Source organism: Lithobates pipiens, unplaced genomic scaffold (genome assembly GCF_037356315.1).
Source record: "Lithobates pipiens isolate NorthernLeopardFrog02 unplaced genomic scaffold, aLitPip1_a1.2 Scaffold_19, whole genome shotgun sequence".
Taxonomy (NCBI): Eukaryota; Metazoa; Chordata; class Amphibia; order Anura; family Ranidae; genus Lithobates; species Lithobates pipiens.
The window spans coordinates 376,762,090-376,784,855 of NW_027507764.1; the positions used below are offsets into that span (position 1 = coordinate 376,762,090).

At 45.5% G+C, this 22,766-nt stretch overlaps 1 protein-coding gene across 2 annotated transcripts in view; it reads right to left on the minus strand.

Annotated features, from left to right (window-relative positions):
• ATP9B (ATPase phospholipid transporting 9B (putative)) overlaps positions 1 to 22,766 on the minus strand; it is a 534,623-nt gene that overhangs the window by 93,648 nt on the left and 418,209 nt on the right. For both annotated transcript variants that reach the window (XM_077492334.1, XM_077492333.1), the window contains exon 16: positions 1,982 to 2,143. In XM_077492334.1, the coding sequence (XP_077348460.1) occupies positions 1,982 to 2,143 (162 nt within the window). The remainder of the gene's footprint in view (positions 1 to 1,981; positions 2,144 to 22,766) is intronic.

A 22,766-nucleotide genomic window follows, 5' to 3' on the forward strand; every position in this document is an offset into this window, starting at 1 on the left:
GTGACACCAGGGATATCGCTAACACTGATTCTGCCCAGCGTTCTGCAGGATCCTTAAAAGAGGGAGTCTTCTCCACCAGTATCACGGCTTCTTTATTCAACCTCAAAATATCAAAATAGAGGGATCTAACACAAGAGGCGAGGACCACTTCTTCTAAGTAGGACCTCCTCAAATGGGTAACTTACCGCAAAGTGCTTTAGAACCACCAAAAGATACTCTGGAAACTTTGTAAATAAACTTATCAAAGTATGCAGGGTAAGGAAAAACCTTGACGGATCTAGCTGGCTTGTGTGTGTGCCAAAGGGAACAGGCACGTTGTCGGCAGCCCCAGCAGAGACCTTGACCATCTCTCAATCTGAGGAATCAGGGGAGGCATTTTCAGGGTCTCCAGAAAATGCAGAGCCTGCAACGGCTGAGCCACACTCAAACTCAGAAATGTCCGATGACTGCAGAGGAGCTTTCTGCTCACCCTATGCCCGATCGCTGGCTACACCCAGGAGATGAATGATTCCAGGACGTCTAGGGGGACAGAGGTCCCTGAAGAACCCGTCGCCTCCATAAGGGGATCAGAAGGGGACATGTGCGCCTAAGACTCCATAAAGCCCACCCACTTAGGGAAGGCATTGCCAAAAATTAGGAAACCAGGCTGACCACCGCAGAGAGGGAGGAACCCCAGGGATGACTCACCAGCACTTGGCCGCCAGTGAAGTGCTGTGGGTGCTGACATGGATGTTGCCTGTGGATGCAGTCAGTTAGCCAGATGTGGATGCTGCTGTCTCGGTCATGCCTCAGAAAGAATGCTCTGCTGTCCAAGGGACAGTCTCTGTATCCAGCCTGAGGGGGGGTTCCCATGCCCCACACCACATCCTTGGAGGGAAGGGAGGGGGCATCGACTCACCGATCCAGCTGAGTATGTGGGTAAGGCTCTCATGACAGAACCTACTCTCCACCAGCGTGGGAGGGCTGTCAGATAGGCTAACACTGTGACACAAACTCAGGTGCCCAGTCAGATGTATCCTGTGAGACATTTCACTCACTGGCCACCCCAGTCCCGGATGGAGCTTGGGCTTTTTGCAGTGCTTGTTGGCCAGACTGGGGGTGACCACTGAACCTAGATCCAGTCTGGCTGTTGATTGAAGATCTTCATAGGAAAAACAACTAGGGGAAAAAGGTTTGGAATCACAGGTCCCAGCAGGGAACTATGTTCTTACTCCTGAAACACTATGCAGAAATAACTTCCTTGCCTATAGGAGAGAGGGTTTTTTTTTTACCAGCTAGGACTGCCCATAGGTGTTGATGTGTTCTTTTTCTGTCTAGTGTCTTACTCCTTTAGGTGGCACTATAAACCACATGATCAAGAATAAGAACAGCTGTGTCAGTCAATGAACATAAGAGAATGTATCACAGCCCCAAATTACAAAATAGAAAGTATTTACACACAGAGTTTCCAGGGTTTAGCAGCGAGTGGGTCACTCCAGTAGATAAAACAAAATAGGTGGAGGCAACCATAGATGTCCGCTTTTCCCTAAACCTTCTTCTGTCATTTGATCAACCATTTCCAAGTGACAGGTGTGACTTAAAAAAAAACTATATTTGAAATAAGTTTTATTTTTTTTAGATCTGTAGATATATATATAGAAATATATAAAACTATTGTTAGTCTAGAATTAAGTGCAGAGTCAGTAAGATGAAAACTGCTATACAGTGAAAGTGAAAAAACGAAAAAAAAAAACTGTCAAGGGAAATCTACAATCCTTCACTTATTCTTAGCTACAGTTAAACATTAATTTTACAATACTTATGTTCATCCCTTACAGGAATAAAGCAGTGGGATATAGGGTGAAATATCATTTTGACACAAGATTGGAAACAACATAAGTCTCATGTGAAGTATAAAGAAATAAGAAAAGCCAACTGTTTCAGTTTTCACAATAAAATTGTTTCCATTATCTGTTTTTATTAGCAATTAAATAAAGCTTACCCTCACGATGATTCCCATCCGTTTGCTCTCAGAAGTAAAAGGAAAAATCTGGAGAATAAAGAAAGTCAAAATCTGTCCACCAGGGGTTTTAAGCTGCATAGAGGTCAAATCTCTGTTGACAAGAGTAAGTCCAACACTTTCTGTCCACTTTACGAGGGCCACCTGTGGAAGAATAAAAATACTAAAATCATGTTCAATCAAGCAATAAACTCGATTAATTGCTTCAGCCCTGGAAGATTTTGCCCCCTTCCTGACCAGAGCACTTTTTGCGATTCGGCACTGCGTCGCTTTAACTGACAATTCTGAAGTTGTGCCATGTTGTACCCAAACAAAATTTACATCCTTTTTTCCCCACAAATAGTGCATTCTTTTGGTGGTACTTGATCACCTCTGTGGTTTTTATTTTTTGCGCTATAAACAAAAAAAGCGACATTTAAAAAAAAAAAAAAACAATGTTTTTTACTTTTTGCTATAATAAATATCCCCCAAAAATATATAAAAATTTTTTTTTCCCTCAGTTTAGGCCAATATGCATTCTACATATTTTTAGTTTGCGCAAAAGTTATAGCATCTACAAAATAGGGGAAAGTTTTATGGCATTTTTATTATTCATTTTTTTCTTATTAGTAATGGTGGCGATCTGCGATTTTTATTGTGACTGGGACGTTATAGCGGACACTATTTTGGGACTATTGCCATTTATACAGCGATCAGTGCTATAAAAATGTACTGATTACTATGTAAATGACACTGGCAGGGAATGGGTTAAACACTAGGAGGTGATCAAGGGGTGACTTGTGTCCTAGGGAGTGATCCTAACTGTGGGGTGGATGTGCTTCCACTCACATGACAGCGATCACTGCTCCCGATGACAGGGTAGCAGTGATTGCTGTCATGTCACAAGGCAGAACTGGGAAATGCCTTGTTTACATAGGCACTTCCCCATTCTGTGGCTCCGTGACATGATCACCGGGAGACCGGCGGACATAGAGTACGCCAGTCCCGGTCATTCTGTTCACTGTGGGCGTGCGCTAGCCCTGCCAATTAAAGGGGATGTACAGGTACACCCATTTGCCCACCGCTGCCATTGTGCCAACGTATATTGGCGTGAAGCGGTCAGCAAGTGGTTAAAGAGATATTCTTACTCATGTAAACTGTCTGATTGGAAGTCAATATGTGGGAAATGTACATGACATAATTTTTGAATTTACTGACAGGAAAACACTTTAAAAATAAACCAAGCTCATGTAATCCTAAAGATGTACAAAGTGAGGTGCAAGGTGCACGATTTAATGAAATCTCTAAATGTAGTATTTTCATTATTAAAATTAGCTAATCCCTTTTGAGAATTAACCAATTGACTAAAACAGTTATTTTACTTTTATTAATTATCTCTCAATAATTTTTAACAAAAAATTAATCATAAACATATACTGCATCTCATAGGAAAGGAATTGGTATTTTATCTCCACCAAAGGCTGTTCCACATAGGCAACATTGCCAGTGGCCTAGGGAAGCTGGGCTGTCTAACAGCTACCTACATAACATGCCACTGTCGGTAACAAATTTGCTTGTATAATAAAAGGATCCAAACTTCTGTCAGACGAGCGAGCTGCAAAACCAGCAGCTAACTGGCTCCCAATTAGCGCTCCAATGGCTGACAGCGTTAATTGGAGTGTTCTGGCAGGGGGCCATCTCCCTGTCAGGACACAACAGCTCAGCAGGGGAAATCGATGTACTAACGTCAGATTGTTAGTACCGTGGTTACGACTAGAGCTGACAGTTTTTTTTTTTGTTCAACCTGCTTGGTTGAATGTAAATACTCATATGCCCCATACACATGGTTGGACATTCCGACGACAAAATCTGTCGGATTTTTTCCGACGGATTTTGCCCCAAACTTGCCTTGCATACACACAGTCGCAAAAAGTTGTCGGAAAATCAGATCGTTCAGAAAGCGGTGATGTAGAACACGTACGACGGGACTATAAAGAGTATAAAGAGTAGCCAACAGTTTTCGTCTCGTAATTTATTCTGAGCATGCGTGGCACTTTGTCCGTCGGAATTGTCTACACACGATTGGAATTTAAATGATCGGATTTTGTTGTCGGAAAATTTTAGATCCTGCTCTCAAACTTTTTTGTCGGAAATTCCAATGGAAAAAGTCCGATGGAGCCCACACACGATCAAATTTTCAGACAAAAAGATCCGATCGCACATTTTCCATCGGAAAGTTCAACCTTGTGTACAGGGCAATCGTGTGTACCAACTAAGGAATCGGCAACACAGCAAACAGGCCCATGTAACAATGAATCCACGGAGGGCTCAATAGAATACAGAGAGCAGCAGAAAGCACCCTACACAACAAATCGGCATCAGAGAGTCAGGCAAACAAGGAATTCCAATTGGTAGATAGAGTTGAACAACAATACCACATCCAAACAAAAGAAAATAGCAGCTTAGGGATCAACATTTTTACTGCTTGAATTCTTCCTAGGAATGATAGGTGGTAAGAGGACCACTGGGTGAGTAAGGATCCAACGTTATGCGTGTACATCAGTAGGGCTAAACGGATCCCTAGGTAATGTAGGGTGCCCGAGCTCCAGGCAAATTTGTATTTATCGTTGAGATTGTTTCTTAAGGATTGAGGGAGTTAATAGGTAAAATTACACATTTGGATGAATTTACTCCCAGTCCTGTAAATTGGGGAAATGTGGCTAAGGTGGAAAGTAGATTGGGGAGGGAGATTAGAGGATCCAAAAGAAATAGGAGGATGTCATCTGCATACAAGCCCAGTTCAAATTCTTGGCCATTTTTCGTGTATCCTTTGATATTAGGGTTAGAGATAGTTGAACAAGCCAGTGGTACAATCGCCAAGGCGAACAATAGGGGGGACAGCCCTGCCTAGTGCCTGGTCCTAAAGCAAAGTATTCTGAAATGCACCCAGGGAGTTTAATGCGGGTTCGGGGCTTGTGATAGAGAGCCTTAAAGCCATGGATAAACTCCCCAGTGAAGCCATATTTGGCTAAAATTGAGTCTAAATGGGGCCAGAGGACACGGTCGAAGGCTTTATTAATATATAAGCTAAGTAACAAAACCTTTTGGCATCCTGTATCACATTAGTGGCCAGCCGTATGTTATCTGCGATTTGCCTAGTTGGGACGAAACCTGTTTGATCCAGAGAAACCAGGGAAGTGATAACCAACGCCAGATGATCCACCAGTAGACGGCCGAAAATTTCGAAGTCATTATTCTTCATATATTAATGACAAAAATGATAATGATGAGAATCAGGACAGGAATTGAACAGTTTTTGCACTGCAGCAAGCAGATCAATTACAGTTTCTGGGACCCCTCGCACCCTGAGGTTGTTGTGAGTTTCTGTTATCCATTTCCTCCAGGTGGGCTTGAAGCTGTATCACAGACTCAGAAAGGGATTTGTGGGCCTTCCTGATATCAGTGTAGGCTAGGCTGAGCTCATCATGTTTATTTTTTAATAAGTCAGTCCTGGTGCCTAATGCTGCAATCTCCAGGGGCAGGGTGTTAATGAATTTGTGCAGCACTGATTGAAACTTCTGTGCTATCTTGTCATAGTAACAGTAAGAGTTTCATCCAAATCAGCTTTTGTGAGTTGTACAGCATACTCACTGTCTCCCATGGAGTGTGTTGAGGATGCCTCTGCAGCCAGAGAATGTGGCTGTGTCTCTTCTGGCCGGGCGCCATCTTGGGACATGTTGCTCTGCTCCCTTTGTTGTTAACAGAGTTGTACAATTTATAGGTCATATTAAAGGTGGAAAAAGTTCTGAAATGATTTGTCTAATTTTTTTACATCACAGAAGCCCGACATTTTAACAGGGGTGTGTAGACTTTTTATATTCACTGTAGCTGCTAAAACCCATGATTCCGACTAAGTGCTGTGTCCTGTGCTGTACAATTAGGACCTTATATTTTTGTTCTTGGGTAAAGAGTTACTTTAAAATGGATCTTCACCATCTAAATGCACTTCCCTCCAATCCACCCCTTCTTCCACCTGCTCCATGAATAGCACTGTCTTATTTTGTTTTGTTTTATTTACCTTTAATAAAAATGTGTGCCACCCCCCCCCAGCATATCATTCATCTAGGCAAATGACATGCACAGTGCTCGCTGTGCCTCCTGGGATAAGCATGACACATAGGTGGCTTTAGGTTACAAATAACTGTGCATACTTAAAAAAAAATTGCTCTAAAGGTAAGGTGTAAAATGTATTTTATTTTATTTTTCAAATGCCTGAACTAATCCTGAAAACACAGACTGCTGGTTGGAATTTAAACAGTGGAGAGTGTGAACATGTTTTGCTTTTGACTGCTGGTGATTGCTGGGTTGCATTTTTAGGTTCTTTTTGTGTCTTTACTGGCTTTTTTTTTTCTTTGCTTCCTTCAGCCTACTAATTAAGGTGAGTGGTTAATTGGTCACAGGTGCTTGAGGTCTATATAACATTCTGTAGAACTCATTGTGAGCCTACTCATCTTTGAGCTTGCTGGAACTTAGACCAAATGGAACTGGACTAAGTGGTGAGTTAAAAAAACAGAGTTGAAAACAAGAGGTGTATTATGAGTGTTGTCTGAGTAGTGTGTATGGATCGTTAGTACTTGTGTATTGTGTGTGTGTGTGTGCACGTTGGTCTGCGAGTACCTGTGTATTGTTTTGTTGAGTACCTGTTTATTGTCTTGTTGAGTACATGTGTACTGTCTTGTTGAGTATTAGTGTCATGAAGCTAGTTGTTAGGTAACTTGGAAAGGGTATAATCCCCAATCCTCAGTAAATTAGTAGGTACGATGCCTGGTGGGTGTGGAAATGTGACTTGGTGTACATCTTGCGGCATATATTCGTTCCTTGATCATCTGATCGAGGGCGAATACTGCTGTGCAAAATGTAAGCATATTGTTTCCCTGGAAGTCCAGGTTCTGAATCTGGGGAAGCAACTGTCAGCACTGAAAAGTCCCTCTATACTAAAGGAGAGCCAGTTACGTACACGGCAGACAGAAAGGGGCGGGTGGAGACAAAGAGGTGCAGGCACCAGGAAAGAGTAGATGGGTGACACTCAGGAAGGGTAGAGGGGGAAGTTCCAATAAGTATGCTCCATTGAGTGACATTGGTGAAACCAGTCAGGGACGAGAATGCCAGAAGAACTCCTCCAGTGAGAGTGGGGGGGGGGGGGGGGGAGTGAAGGGAAAGGAAAGAGATTCTGGTGGTAGCGGACTCAATTCTTATGCTGTGTACACACGGTCGGACTTTTTCCGGCAGAAAAAGTCAGACGGAATCATTTCATCGGATATTCCGATCGTGTTTGGGCTTCAGCTGACTTTTTTATTAGAAAATTCTGACGGACCTAGAAATAGAACATGTTTTAAATCTTTTCCGATGGAATCAATTGCTATCAGGAAACCCATTTGTCTGTATGCTGTTCCGAAGGACCAAAAACGACGCAAGGGCAGCTATTGGCTACAGGCTATTGAACATCCTTTTTCTAGTCCCATCATATGTGTTGTACGTCACCGTGTTCTAAGCGATTGGACTTTGGTGTGATCGTGTGTAGGCAAGTCTGTTTCAGCGAAACTCAGTCGGAACTCCATCAGAAAAACCGTCAGAGTTTATTCTGATGGAAAAACCGGTCATGTGCACGCGGTACGAGAAGGGCAGAGAGGGCAATCTGTAAGAAAGACCTGAAGCACCGAACTGTATGTTGTCTGCCGGGCGCTCGGGTTTGGCACATCACGGATCTGGTGGACAGATTACTGGGAGGGGCTGGGGAAGACCCGGCCGTCATGGTGCACATTGGCACCAATGACAAAGTCAGAGGCAGATGGAGTGTCCTAAAGAACGATTTTAGGGACTTGGCAGCTAAATTGAGGAAAAGGACCACCAAGGTAGTATTCTCAGGAATACTACTGGTACATCAAGCCACGCAAAAAAGGCAGAGGGATATTAGGGAAGTAAACAAGTGGCTGAGGAGCTGGTGTAGTAAGAAGGGGTTTGGGTTCCTGGAGGACTGGTCCTACTTCTCAGTCAATCACCAATACTATAGAAGGGACAGACTGCAATTAGGAGGGTGCAGATCAGCTGGGAGTAAAGATGGCCAAAAAGTTAGAGGGGTTTTTAAACTACAGTAGGCAATGGGGGAGGGCCCAGAGGTAGAGATAGTCAGCACGGAACATATTCCAGAGGGTAGTATTGGGGGCACTAGTGGTAGGTTGACTAAAGCCCATAAACCCAAGGTAAGTATAGTAACACGTCCTAGTTACAATCTTGGAACACCCAATAGGAGGATAGTATGCGACCGGCCTAAACTATGTGGCATGTTCACCAATGCCAGGAGCCTGGCGGACAAGATGGGTGAACTAGAGATACTGTTGTACGAGGAGGATTTGGATTTTGTGGGAATTTCAGAGACCTGGTTCAACAGCTCTCATGATTGGCTTGCAACTCTTCAAGGGTATACCCTTTATCGCAGGGATAGAGAGGGTAAACAAGGGGGAGGGGTATGCCTATATTTCAAGAATAATGTACAAGTGAATTTGAGAGATGACATCACTAAGGGAGCTAGGGAGGAGGTGGAATCCTTATGGGTAGAGCTCCAAAGGGATCAAGTAAAGGGGAAAATAATACTGGGAGTATGTTATAGGCCTTCTAACCTGAAGGAGGAGGGGGAGATGGATCTCCTATCACAAGTGGAATTAGCAGCAAGGATGGGAAGTGTTATCATAATGGGGGATTTTAATTATCCAGACATATACGGGGCGGAGGGAACTGAGCATTCATCTAAGGCTCGACAGTTCCTAAATGTATTGCAAGACAATTTTATGGGTCAGATGGTAGATGCACCAACTAGAAATAAAGTGTTACTGGATCTACTGATTACCAACATTGCTGACCTGATTACGGATGTGGAAATACAGGGCAATTTAGGAAACAGCGATCACAGGTCAATTGGCTTCAGTATAAGTCACACAAATATGAAACATAAGGGCAAAACAAAGACACAGAATTTCAAAAGAGTCAACTTCCCTAAACTACGAACCTTGGTAGAAGGCATAAATTGGGATAAAATCTTAGGAACAAAGAACACGGAGGAGAGATGGGTTTGCTTTAAGAGCATATTAAATAAGGGCATTAGCCAATGCATCCCATTGGGTAATACATTTAAAAGAGCGAACAAAAGTCCTGGATGGCTTAACTCAAATGTAAAAATGCATATAAAAGCAAAGGAGAAGGCCTTCAAAAGATACAAGGTTTGAGGGATCATCATCAACATTCAGACTTTATAAAGAATGCAACAAGAAATATAAAGGTGCAATTAGGGCGGCTAAGATAGAACATAAAAGACACATAGCAGAGGAGAGCAAAAAAAAATCCCAAGAAATTCTTTAAGTATGTAAACAGCAAAAAAGCCAGAACAGACCATATTGGCCCCATAAACAATGAGGAAGGACTAAGGCCGCGTACACACGCGCGGACTGTTTGCCCAACCTTGTTCGTCAAACAGTTTCGGCAAACAGTCCGCTCAAAATTTGCATGAGCGGACTTGCCCACACACGAGCGGACTGTTTCAGCGAACTGTTTGCCAAACAGTTCGCTCAACTTTTGAAATGAACGGACTCGCCCACGTAAGGAGGCAAATCCGCCCATTTCGAGCGCGTGTACAGGTAGGCGGGGCCCGCGAAGGAGACGTCGCGGGCTCCGCCGCCTGGAATGGGCTTAAAGGGGAACCCCAACGCCGAAAAAAATCGGCGTGGGGGTTCCCCCAAAGTCCACACCAGACCCTTGTCCGAGCACGCTACCCGGCCGGCCAGGAAAGGGGGGCGAGCGAGCGCGCCCCCCTCCTGAGCCGTACCAGGCCGCGTGCCCTCAACATGGGGGGTGCCTTGGGGAAGGGGGGGCCGCGCGGCCCCCCCACCCCAAAGCACCTTGTCCCCATGTTGATGAGGACAAGGGCCTCTTCCCGACAACCCTGGCCGTTGGTTGTCGGGGTCTGCGGGCGGGGGGCTTATCGGAATCCGGGAGCCCCCTTTAAGAAGGGGGCCCCCGGATACCGGCCCCCCACCCTATGTGAATGAGTATGGGGTACAATGTACCCCTACCCATTCACCTGTGAAATAAAGTACAAAAAAAAACACAACACAGGGAAAAAATATTTTATTGCACAGCTCCGGGGGTCTTCCGTCTTCGGGGGTCTTCTCGCCGGACTCCTCCGCTATCTGTGTGTAGCTCTTTTACTAGCGGAGGAGTCCGGCTTTCTTCCTCCCCGCCGCCGGCCTCTTCTCCCGACTTCGGGGGTCTTGTCCCCCTCTTCGGTTCTTCTGCCGGGCCACCGCGCCTTCTTATAGCTCTTTTACAGGCGGTGGCCCGGTCTTCTGTCGCCGCTGCCTTCCGTTCTTCTGTCGCCGCCTTCGGTTCTTCTGCCGGGCCACCGCGCCTTCTTGTAGCTCTTTTACAGGCGGTGGCCCGGTCTTCTGTCGCCGCTGTCGTCGTCGCCGCCGCCTTCCGTTCTTGTTCTTCTTCTTGTTCTTCTTCTTCTTCTCCTGGAGATGTTGACTCGACGAGCTCTCCGGCCGGAATGCCAGAGCCGCGCTGTGCGGTCACTTATATAGTGACAATGGGGCGGTGTCACATGGTATATGTCACATGGGTTGGTCACATGGTGACCCCGCCCCCTTACGATGTCATAGTCCCCATGTGACATCAACCCATGTGACCAACCCATGTGACATATACCATGTGACACCGCCCCATTGTCACTATATAAGTGACCGCACAGCGCGGCTCTGGCATTCCGGCCGGAGAGCTCGTCGAGTCAACATCTCCAGGAGAAGAAGAAGAAGAAGAACAAGAAGAAGAACAAGAACGGAAGGCGGCGGCGGCGACGACAGCGGCGACAGAAGACCGGGCCACCGCCTGTAAAAGAGCTACAAGAAGGCGCGGTGGCCCGGCAGAAGAACCGAAGGCGGCGACAGAAGAACGGAAGGCAGCGGCGACAGAAGACCGGGCCACCGCCTGTAAAAGAGCTATAAGAAGGCGCGGTGGCCCGGCAGAAGAACCGAAGAGGGGGACAAGACCCCCGAAGTCGGGAGAAGAGGCCGGCGGCGGGGAGGAAGAAAGCCGGACTCCTCCGCTAGTAAAAGAGCTACACACAGATAGCGGAGGAGTCCGGCGAGAAGACCCCCGAAGACGGAAGACCCCCGGAGCTGTGCAATAAAATATTTTTTCCCTGTGTTGTGTTTTTTTTTGTACTTTATTTCACAGGTGAATGGGTAGGGGTACATTGTACCCCATACTCATTCACATAGGGTGGGGGGCCGGTATCCGGGGGCCCCCTTCTTAAAGGGGGCTCCCGGATTCCGATAAGCCCCCCGCCCGCAGACCCCGACAACCAACGGCCAGGGTTGTCGGGAAGAGGCCCTTGTCCTCATCAACATGGGGACAAGGTGCTTTGGGGTGGGGGGGCCGCGCGGCCCCCCCTTCCCCAAGGCACCCCCCATGTTGAGGGCACGCGGCCTGGTACGGCTCAGGAGGGGGGCGCGCTCGCTCGCCCCCCTTTCCTGGCCGGCCAGGTAGCGTGCTCGGACAAGGGTCTGGTGTGGACTTTGGGGGAACCCCCACGCCGATTTTTTTCGGCGCTGGGGTTCCCCTTTAAGCCCATTCCAGGCGGCGGAGCCCGCGACGTCTCCTTCGCGGGCCCCGCCTACCTGTACACGCGCTCGAAATGGGCGGACTTTCCGAGCGGGAACAGTTTGCTCATTTCGAAAGTAGCCTACACACGGGCGGACTGTTCGCTCAAACACAGTTTCAGCGGACAGTTTTTCGGAATTTCCGAAATACTTTGTCCGTCCAACTGTCCGCTGAAACTGTCCGCTGAAAGCCCACACACGGGCGGACTGTCCGCCCAAACACTGTTCAGCGGACAAGGTTGGGCGAACAGTCCGCCCGTGTGTACGCGGCCTTAGTCTTCACAAAGGAATCGGGGTGCTTCAGTACCAAAACTGCAATGTTTGTCCTTATGACACATCACAGGAAGCACCTCCATGGTTAACAGAGGACCGAATTAAAGTTAGACTTGGGAAACCTAACATTAACAAATCACCGGGACCAGATGGCTTGCATCTGAGGGTACTTAGGGAACTCAGTCAAGTAATTACCAGACCATTGTTCCTAATTTTTATTGATAGTCAACTGACTGATATGGTACCAGCTCATTGGAGAAAAGCCAATGTAGCACCGATATTTAAAAGGGCCCAAAATACATCCCTGAGAATTACAGACCAGTTAGCCTAGCATCCATACTATGCAAGCTCTTTGAGTGGATGATAAGGGACAATATACAAGATTTTAGTAACGAGAATGGTATCATTAACAGTAATCAGCATGGATTCATGAAGAATTGTTCTTGCCAAACCAATCTATTAACCTTCGGTGAGTTGACATCTAGATAAAGGAAGGCCCGTAGTTGTGGTGTATCTGGATTTTGCAAAAGCATTTGACAAAGTTCCCCATAAATGTTTACTGTACAAAATAAGGTCCATTGGCATGGACCATAGGGTGAGTACATGGATTGAAAACTGGCTACAAGGTCGAGTTCAGAGGGTGGTGATAAATGGGGAGTACTCCGAATGGTCAGGGGTGGGTAGTCGGGTCCCCCAGGGTTCTGTGCTGAGACTAATCCTATTTATTTTGTTCATAAACGACCTGCAGGATGGGGTAAACAGTTCAATCTCTTTATTTTCAGATGATACTAAGCTAAGCTGGGCAATAACTTCTCCACAGGATGTGGAAACCTTGAAAAAGGATCTGAACAAATTAATGGGGGGTGGGCAACTACATAGCAAATGAGGTTAAAAGTAGAAAAACATAAAATAATGCATTTGGGTGGCAAAAATATGAATGCAATCTATACACTGGGGGGAGAACCCTTAGGGGGAATGTAGGATGGAAAAGGACCTGGGGGTCCTAGTAGATGATAGGCTCAGAAATGGCATGTAATGCCAAGCTACTGCTAACAAAGCAAACAGAATATTGGCATGCATCAAAAAGGGGATCAACTCCAGAGATAAAACATTAATTTTCCAGCTCTACGAGACTCTGGTCCGGCTGCACCTAGAGTATGCTGTCCAGTTCTGGGCGAGAGTCCTCAGGAAGGATGTACTGGAAATGGAGCGAGTAGATAGAAGGGCAACAAAGCTAATAAAGGGTCTGAAGAATATTAGTTATGAGGAAAGGTTGCGAGCACTGAACTTATTCTCCCTGGAGAAGAGATGCTTGAGAGGGGATATTATTTTAATTTATAAATACCGTACTGGTGACCCCACAACAGGGATAAAGCTTTTTTCGCGGAAGGAAGTTTAACAATACACATGGCCGCTCATTAAAATTAGAAGAAAAGAGGTTTAACCTTAACCCCTTCCCGCCGAGCGTACGCAGATCTGCGTACTCGGCTTCCAGGGGGTATACCGGGATGATGCCCGCACCTGCAGGCATCATCCCGGTACCGTTTTTTACAGCGGGCGATTGGCTTTCCAGCCATAACAACCGATGCGGCTAAAAGCCGCTCGGCTGTTATGCCGGAGGAGCGGGAGGGGACGTCCCCCCCTCCCGCCGCTGTTACCGGTGCTCCCGCTCGATCGGGAGCACCGATTAGCGATCCGTCGGCTCTGGCTGCTGGGGAGGAATCGGCTTCGTTCCAGTCTCCTCATCGTAAACACGGAAGCGACGTCATGACGTCACTTCCCGTTTACTCGGCTGCCAATGGCGCCGGTTTTAAAAAAATATCCGGTATTCAGAATCGCCGTTATCGGCGATCTGAATACATTGAAGTGTAAAGGAGGGGTGGGGGGTCTTTTAGACCCCCGATCCCTCCATAAAGAGTACCTGTCACCACCTATTACTGTCACAAGGGATGTTTACATTCCTTGTGACAGCAATAAAAGTGATCAAATTTTTATTTTTTTTTTAAAAACAATTTAGTCATTTTAAAATAAATAAAATAAATAAAAAAATAAAATAAAAATTTCAAAGCGCCCGCCGTCCCCGCGAGCTCGCGAAGCAAAGAAAATGCATACGGAAGTCGCGCCCGCGTATGTAAACGGTGTTCAAATCACACATGTGAGGTATCTCCGCGATCGTCAGAGCGAGAGCAATAATTCTAGCAGTAGACCTCCTCTGTAACGCTAACCTGGTAACCGTAAAAAAAATTTAAAGCGTCGCCTATTGAGATTTTTAGGTACCGTACTTTGTCGTCAATCTACAAGTGCGCGCAATTATAAAGTGTGACATGTTTGGTATCTATTTACTCGGCGTAACATTATCTTTCACATTACGCAAAAAAATTGGGCTAATTTTACTGTTTTGTTTTTTTTTATTCATGAAAGTGTCCCTTTTCCCAAAAAGTTGCGTTGAAAACACCACTGCGCAAATACCGTGTGACATAAAATATTGCAACAATCGCCGTTTTATTCTCTAGAGCCTCTGCTAAAAAAATATATATAATGTTTGGGGGTTCCAAGTAATTTTCTAGCAAAAAATATGGATTTTAACTTGTAAACACCAAATTCCAAAAATAGGCTTAGTCATGAAAGGGTTAAACTACATAGAGGGTTCTTTATTGGAAGGGCGGCAAGGATGTGGAATTCCCTTCCACAGACGGTGGTCTCAGCGGGGAGCATCGATAGTTTAAAAAAACTATTAGATAAGATTTTATTAACCAATAAAGATGCCATTTCTCTGACGTGCGGCCATCCAGGAACTTCTTTTCAATTAATAGAAACAGTTAATGAAAAAACCTGCACAGTTATAACTTAAACTCAACTAAGTGTCATAATAAGTGGTTATGTGTAAGATACTGAAAATAATTCACGATCAGCAATAGTGATGGTCTGTTTCCTGAAGCTGTGCTGCTTTTGGTGAGCTAGAGTTCTGATTTAATACGTTTTTGGGCCTACAAATCAACTTAAATAAAATAGCTTTTTGCAAATGATGTAAAGCATGATTTGTTACTGGTTCTTAGATAGTAATATTAAAAGAAAACACTGTACAATCCCAATTTCAGTTTTTAGTCATTTTTACTTGATTTATAATATTTTATTGTATTTGTGTTCTGGTGTCCAGTTTTCAGCTGTACCTTGTTTTGTAACTATTTGTTTGCCCTTCCAGACTTTCAATATCTCATTGCTTGTTATTTCCCCTATTCACAGCCACATTTCTTTGCAGACAAGTAAGATTTCAAACTTGCACTTTACAAGCACTTACCACCTACTAACCTAAACTTTGGCTGCTGTTCCGTCATTATCTCGTGGCAGCAGCCTTATACAGAATCTATTACAAAATGTCACTCTAAACTGTTCTAAACACAACAGATTTAATCACATACTATGTAAAAGCTATTCTACAAAAGCAGTCCTAAGGTGTAAAAAGTCCAAGGCTCACAATATTTTTGACCAAAACACTGGGGATTCCAATTCGCTTTGAAAATCTGGCATAGTTGTTAGCTTAAAATGACAATTTAAAACAAAGCAGTAAATCAAGCAGCATGAGCTTTTTAATTTTCATTAACAGCAAGACATTAGTAAAATGATGTAGGACAATTACTCACACAAAACTACTGCAGGTTTTAATGCAATGACCTTTGGCTTCCAAGCAAAGTATAACTTTTAACTACCTCGTTCTTTCATATAGATTGTTGTTGCCAATACAGATAGATAACAATTGAATTACCAAGTCCTAAATTAACTATCCATTGAAACAATTTCAAGAAGATGAATGTAATTTATTTTCTAGTTACCGAAACGATGCAGAAATGTGAAATTAATACATTTCTTGTATTTAGAGGGATTTCACACTGAATGAAATTGAGAAATATGACAATTACGGAAATGTTTTAGCTGTAACTAGATCTTACCTATCTGATAAAGGGTATGCTTTACAATTAATCCATTGTTGCAGCCAAAAGGCATGCCAAACAACTAACAATGGCCCTTCTTTATCAAAACCAAAGGAAAAATCGGGGTATTGCACTTCGAAAATAATTCATATTTTTTTAATATGTTAACCTACTTTGGAACAAAAACAGGTGAAATGTGATTGGTTAAAGCAGGTAACACCTCAATCTTCCTTTGCCCAATAAGATTAAGGTACACCTGTGAATATGTAGGAAACATAATGCTATTAAGGATGAGAACAGATAATATAGACACCGCATTTGGCTGTTCCAATACAGAAGGGGTTTGTTTAAATTGGAAATTCTCTGTTTTCATGCTTCTCCATGGTGACTATGACTGCAGTAGGGCAATACTTCGTGATAGGTGTGTGAGCAAACATATTATATTATTAAGAGATATGATTTACTTGACAGAGGTTTAAAGCTGAACTCCAAGACACTGTCTAAATACAAGCAGAATGTGTATTTCTTCTACAACGACACAGTAATCCAGCATGGGACAATGCCCATCCGTAGGAGATTCCTGTAATAATGACCAGTCACCGCTGCTCTCTATGTGCAGGGTGATGGGTTTTGTGGCTTAGTGGTTAGCACTTCTACTTTGCAGCGCTAGTCCTCAGGTTCAAGCTCAAGCAGGACACTATCTGCATGTCCTATCTGTGCTTGAGTGAGTTTCCTCTGGGTACCCTGGCTTCCTATCACACTCTAAAAACTGCCAGTAGGTTAATTGGGTCCTTTTCCAAAATAAGCCTTAGTATGTTTATGAACAAATGTGAAATAAAAATATGTAAAGCACTGTGCAAATTGTTATACTGTAGCTATATAAATAACTATAACAAATATTAAATACATCTGTCCCCCTCCTATAGTTTTCTGTACGTGGACCTGTTGGGTCCCTCCCAAAGCCTTGGGTTTGTGCTGTATAATGATGATAATATTACTGCTATTTATACAAGCTAATAACTGGGTTTGCAAAGCTTTTTGGTGCAAAGTGGATTTAGATCTATTGTGGCCATTGAGAAATTAATTAATTTAATGGAAAAAAAAATGAGCCTGGAGTTCAGCTTTAGCTAAAAGCTCATGGTCCTGGTGCCAACCAGGAATTCCTTTTGGTTTTCCTTGTTCAGTCCTTAAAGTGCTACTTTTTTTTTTTATAAACTGGATAAAGTTTTTATTTTCTAACCAGCCAGAGTTCATGATTAATGTGGAAACAAACTTAAGTGAATTTTAGTAGTTTTACCAAACTAACAAATTGGTCTGATACTCCCAGGCAGGAAGCGTGAGCTTCCTGTGCTTATTTTGACTGACGCGTGTAACCTTTGAAACTTGCATCCATCAATCTGGACTATAATTAATGCTGCTTTTTTCTTTTAAATGCTATGGTTAGAGCTGTCTCAGAGGTTCCAAACAAACACCCCACTTCCAGGATATATATAAATATAAAAAAATAACCTTTAAAAAGCAGAGAAATAGAGAAAAACAATAAGAAAGAGAGTAAGAAACACATAATGACTTGCAAGGTTTTGAAATAAAAGGATCTATATTATAATTCTAAAAAACAAGCATTGTGAGTTAGCTCTACTGCGTATACTCAAACATATCTGCCATATAAAAAATTTAGGATAAAGGATATTATATACACTGGAGTGGTAACCAGTTTATACTGGTTTATGTTACAAACAAAAAAAGCAATCTGCATAGCAGTTAATCACAAATCAGATGTCAGCCTACTCAACAGGAAACTGCTGAAAGCAAATATCTGATTTGTTGCTGTGCTCGCTGGTTTTTGGACTATGTTAAAAAATAAGCCCAACGGCCCCACAAAATGAATGCAGCTAAACCCAGTAATTTTCCTATCTTCTGACTGTTTCTTATTCTTGCCCATCATCTATAAATTTCCTATATAAGACAACAGAAATATAAAATCAGGCGGAATTTCTGCCAGAAGTGCATTAATCTTTCTCCCATGCAGGGAACATTTAACAAGCTTGTGTGCACCTCACCGCTAATGATAATTTAATGACAAGCACATTCAGCTGTCACTGTTTTAATTACAAGCATTGACTATTAAAATATAATACAATTATGACTTTAAAAATACTGCCTGGCCATTTGGAAAGGCTGCCAGTCAATACGGCAGACAGCATAGAGAGCAGTTATTCTTCATAGGGCACGAAAGGTCAGGCAAATGATGGTTTTATGCTGCTGACAATGATTTGCTCCTTACATTGACAAAACAACAACAATTAGTCTTACTTCAATAAACCCAAACGAAAATGAATTAAGCAAAATGGTATACCTCATACATTACTGAAAACAATGTGGTAGACATTATATTTTGATTTAAATGTAATTGCAATTTCTATTCAATGCTCACAACTCCGTTTATAATTAGAGTTTATGTTCACTTTGTTTTTCTTTTGTTTGACAGAAGATATGAAAATAATCTGCTTACAAACCTGCCTGCCATGTGCTGTACATCTGCATACGCTAAAAGTAAGCAATGCCCCGGGCAGGCAAACCACACACGGTACTTGCCAGGGTTAATTAAAAGGAATCTGTCAGAAAAGGAAAATGGGAGTTGGCATTGCTGATTGGCTTTTGAAGGTTCGGGGATCATGGTTATCATTCTCAATCACACTTCTCTAACTGGTGAGTAAATGACCTGCATAGAAGCTGTTGAATAGTGATGGACGAACTTCCGACGGGACGTTTCGCGAACGCGAAACGCGAACGGACACAAACGTTCGCGAAAACGACCGTTCGCCGCGGGCTCCATTGACTTCAATGGGAGGCGAATTTCGCAAACCTTTAGGTCGAATTTGCGGCCACGGGGTAATTATTAGGGGGTAGCACGTAGTCCCACCACCTGGACAATAGCATAATACATGTATGAGGTGAATTTGGGATCGATAACTACAAGCATTTTTTTTTTATTTGGGAAATTGTTCTGACAATTCAGGACTATGGAGCTAATGAAGGCAATGGAGGAGAGGGAAGGTCAGGGACCAGGGTAGGCAAACAAGAGGGTGCAGGAGATACAGAGCACTGACAGCAGCACCGTAATACAGAGCACTGACATCAGCACCGTGACATACAGCGCTGACAGCAGCTCCGTGACATACAGCGCTGACAGCAGCTCCGTGACATACAGCGCTGACAGCAGCTCCGTGACATACAGCGCTGACAGCAGCTCCGTGACATACAGCGCTGACAGCAGCTCCGTGACATACAGCGCTGACAGCAGCACCGTGACATACAGCGCTGACAGCAGCTCCGTGACATACAGCGCTGACAGCAGCTCCGTGACATACAGCGCTGACAGCAGCTCCGTGACATACAGCACTGACAGCAGCTCCGTGACATACAGCGCTGACAGCAGCTCCGTGACATACAGCGCTGACAGCAGCACCGTGACATACAGCGCTGACAGCAGCTCCGTGACATACAGCGCTGACAGCAGCTCCGTGACATACAGCGCTGACAGCAGCTCCGTGACATACAGCGCTGACAGCAGCTCCGTGACATACAGCGCTGACAGCAGCTCCGTGACATACAGCGCTGACAGCAGCTCCGTGACATACAGCGCTGACAGCAGCTCCGTGACATACAGCGCTGACAGCAGCTCCGTGACATACAGCGCTGACAGCAGCTCCGTGACATACAGCGCTGACAGCAGCTCCGTGACATACAGCGCTGACAGCAGCACCGTAAGCAGCCCCAGGAGGAAGTCAGCACAGCACAGGGATGGTGTGATCCCCTCATAATAAGAACCCCCAGGAGGAAGTCAGCACAGCACAGGGATGGTGGGAGCCCCTCATAATAAGAACACCCAGGAGGAAGTCAGCACAGCACAGGGATGGTGGGAACCCCTCATAATAAGCAGCCCCAGTAGAAATATGACACCGCTCAACCTCTTCAAAGAGGAGGGTAGGGGCATATAGTACGGTGTGCTTTTTTGGGTCAGGGAAGTGAGCCAAATGAATTAAGAAGGTCTGTGTGCTTGATTCCAAAAATTGTTTATAGACATATACATGGTCTACTGATCACATGTGTTGAATTCCTCCGAGATCCATGCCTCATTCATTTTTAGAAATGTGAGGTAGTTAACACTGTGGTGAGCTAGGCGAGTACGCTTATCGGTCACAATCCCCCCTGCTGCGCTGAACGTCCTTTCGGACAGGACACTGGATGAGGGGCAAGCCAACAGTTCGATTGCAAATTGGGCAAGCTCTGGCCAGAGGTCAAGCCTGCCCACCCAGTAGTCTAGGGGTTCATCACTCCTCAGAGCGTCCACATCGGCCGTTAACCCAATGTAGTCGGACACCTGACGGTCTAGGCGTTCCCTGATGCTGGATCCGGATGACACCTGTCGATGGGTCGGCTGAAAGAATGACCTCATATCCGAAGTCACCAACACATCTTCAAACCGGCCTCTTCTTGCAGGCGCTGTTGGATTGGTACCCGCAAATCCTTCTCTGGGAGTGGGAATTGCTCCTCTGCCAGCGCACGCAAAAGCAGAATGCAGCATTTCTCGAAGCAAGGCCTGGAAGTGCTGCATTCTGACAGCCCTCTGCGACGGCGGTAACATTTCCGCCATTTTGTGTTTGTACCGGGGGTCTAAGTACGTTGCCACCCAGTACTGGTCCTTGACCCTCATGCTTTTTATACGGGGGTCCCTATTAAAACACTGGAGCATGAAGGCCCCCATTTGCACTAAAGTGGAAGCGGTGTGGTGGCCTGGCTCCTGCTCATCATCCAGGATAATGTCGTCCTCTTCATTCTCCTCTCCCCATCCTCGCACAACAGGGATCCCAGAAAGGTTTAAAGCATGCTCTTCTTGCTCCTGCTCATCCGCCCCGGCACCATCCTCCTCTGACTCCTCATCAGACTCCTGTTGTTGACTTGTCTCAGATAGAGTAGCCCCCCCTGGGAATTCATCCAGCATTGCGACTTCCTCATCTTCCCGCTCCTGCTCCTCCACAGCCTGATCAATGACACGACGCAATGCACGCTCCAGAAAGAAGGCATAAGGTACCATGTCACTGATGGCGCCATGGCTGCGACTGACCAGTTTGGTGATCTCCTCAAATGGCCGCAGAAGTCTGCATGTGTCGCGCATGAGCAGCCACTGGCGCGGTGAAAAAAAACCCAGCTCCCCAGAACCGTTTCTTTCGCAGAGTTCATACAGGTAGACGTTAACTGCACGTTTCTGCTGGAGCAGCCTATCAAGCATATAGAAGGTTGAGTTCCATCGCGTCGGGCAATCGCAAATAAGACGTCTGACCGGCAGATGGTGTCGCCGCTGAATGTCAGCAAGGCGAGCCATGGCCGTGTAAGATCTTCTGAAATGGGCCGAGATTTTCCTTGCCTGCCGCAAGATGTCCTGGACCCCAGGGTATTTGACAAGGAATCGCTGCACGACCAAGTTTAAGACGTGTGCCATGCACGGCACGTGCGTGATTTTGCCCTGTTTCAATGCGCTAAGCAGATTGGCACCGTTGTCACACACCACTTTACCAACTGTCAAATTGAGCGGTGTTAGCCACTCATCTGCCTGTGAACGCAAAGCTGAAAGGAGTGCCGGGCCAGTGTGGCTCTTTGCTTCCAGGCACAACAGACGCAGCACGGCATGGCAACGTCTCACCTGGCATGTGGAATAGGTTCTGGGGAGCTTGGGCGGTGCAGTGGAAGAGACGCTAGCAGCGGAAAAGGAGGAGGCAGCTGAGGAGGAGAGGGAGGAGGATGGAGTAGGAGGAGGAGAAGAAGAGTCAGGCCTGCATGCAATCCGTGGCGGTAAAACCAAATCTACACGGGTGCCACGGGTTACATGCTTGACGGCCGTCAGAAGGTTCACCCAGTGGGCAGTAAAACTGATATACCTTCCCTGCCCGTGTTTGCTAGACCACGTGTCTGTGGTCAGATGTATCTTGGCACCGACACTGTGTGCCAGAGATACATTCACTTGCCGCTGAACATGGCCATATAGCTCTGGGATGCCCTTCTCTGAGAAATACTTCCTTCCTGGGACCTTCCATTGTGGTGTTCCAATGGCCACAAATTTGCGAAAGGCCTCCGAGTCCACCAGTTTATATGGCAGTAGTTGGCGGGCTATGAGTTCTGACAAGCCAGCCGCCAACCGTTGGGCAAGAGGGTTATCCGGCGTCATCATTTTTTTACGCTCAAACATTAGGCCCACGGAAGCCTGCCTTTTTGCAGAAAAATGTGAGCTTGGCGTGATGGAAGGTGGAGTGGAGGACAATTGTGAGGAGAGAGGAGAAGGAGAAGTAGAAGACGAGGCTGGACGGTGAGAGCCTGCAGTGTGGCTTTGTGTGTTCCGTTGCTCCCACTGGGCTCGGTGATGGCTGCTCATGTGCCTTCTTAAGGCGGTCGTCCCTAGGTGAGTATTGGGCTTACCGCGACTAACGCGTTGACTGCAAAGATTGCAGATGGCAACGCTATTGTCAGCAGCGGACACGTTAAAAAAAGCCCACACTGCGGAGCCATGTGCCGGTGTCCTGGGAGCGCCAGATGTGACCGTACATGGTCGATGACTCGCTCCTGATACATTTGCAGTCTGCTTTGTCCCTGCTGTGCAATGTAAGTCATTGCTGCTTCTCCTCCCTATCTGCTGGTCCATATCTCCCTCTGAACTCCCCTCCTCTTCCTCTCTTGTGGGCACCCACGTGACATCACTAGACACGTCATCATCAACGTCACCTTCCCCACCGCTATAAGTAGAGTAGGCAGCAACACCGGGGACCAACCTCCTCCTTGGGCTGATCTGGGTACTGGCGTCAGACTGCTGAGTAGCGCTTG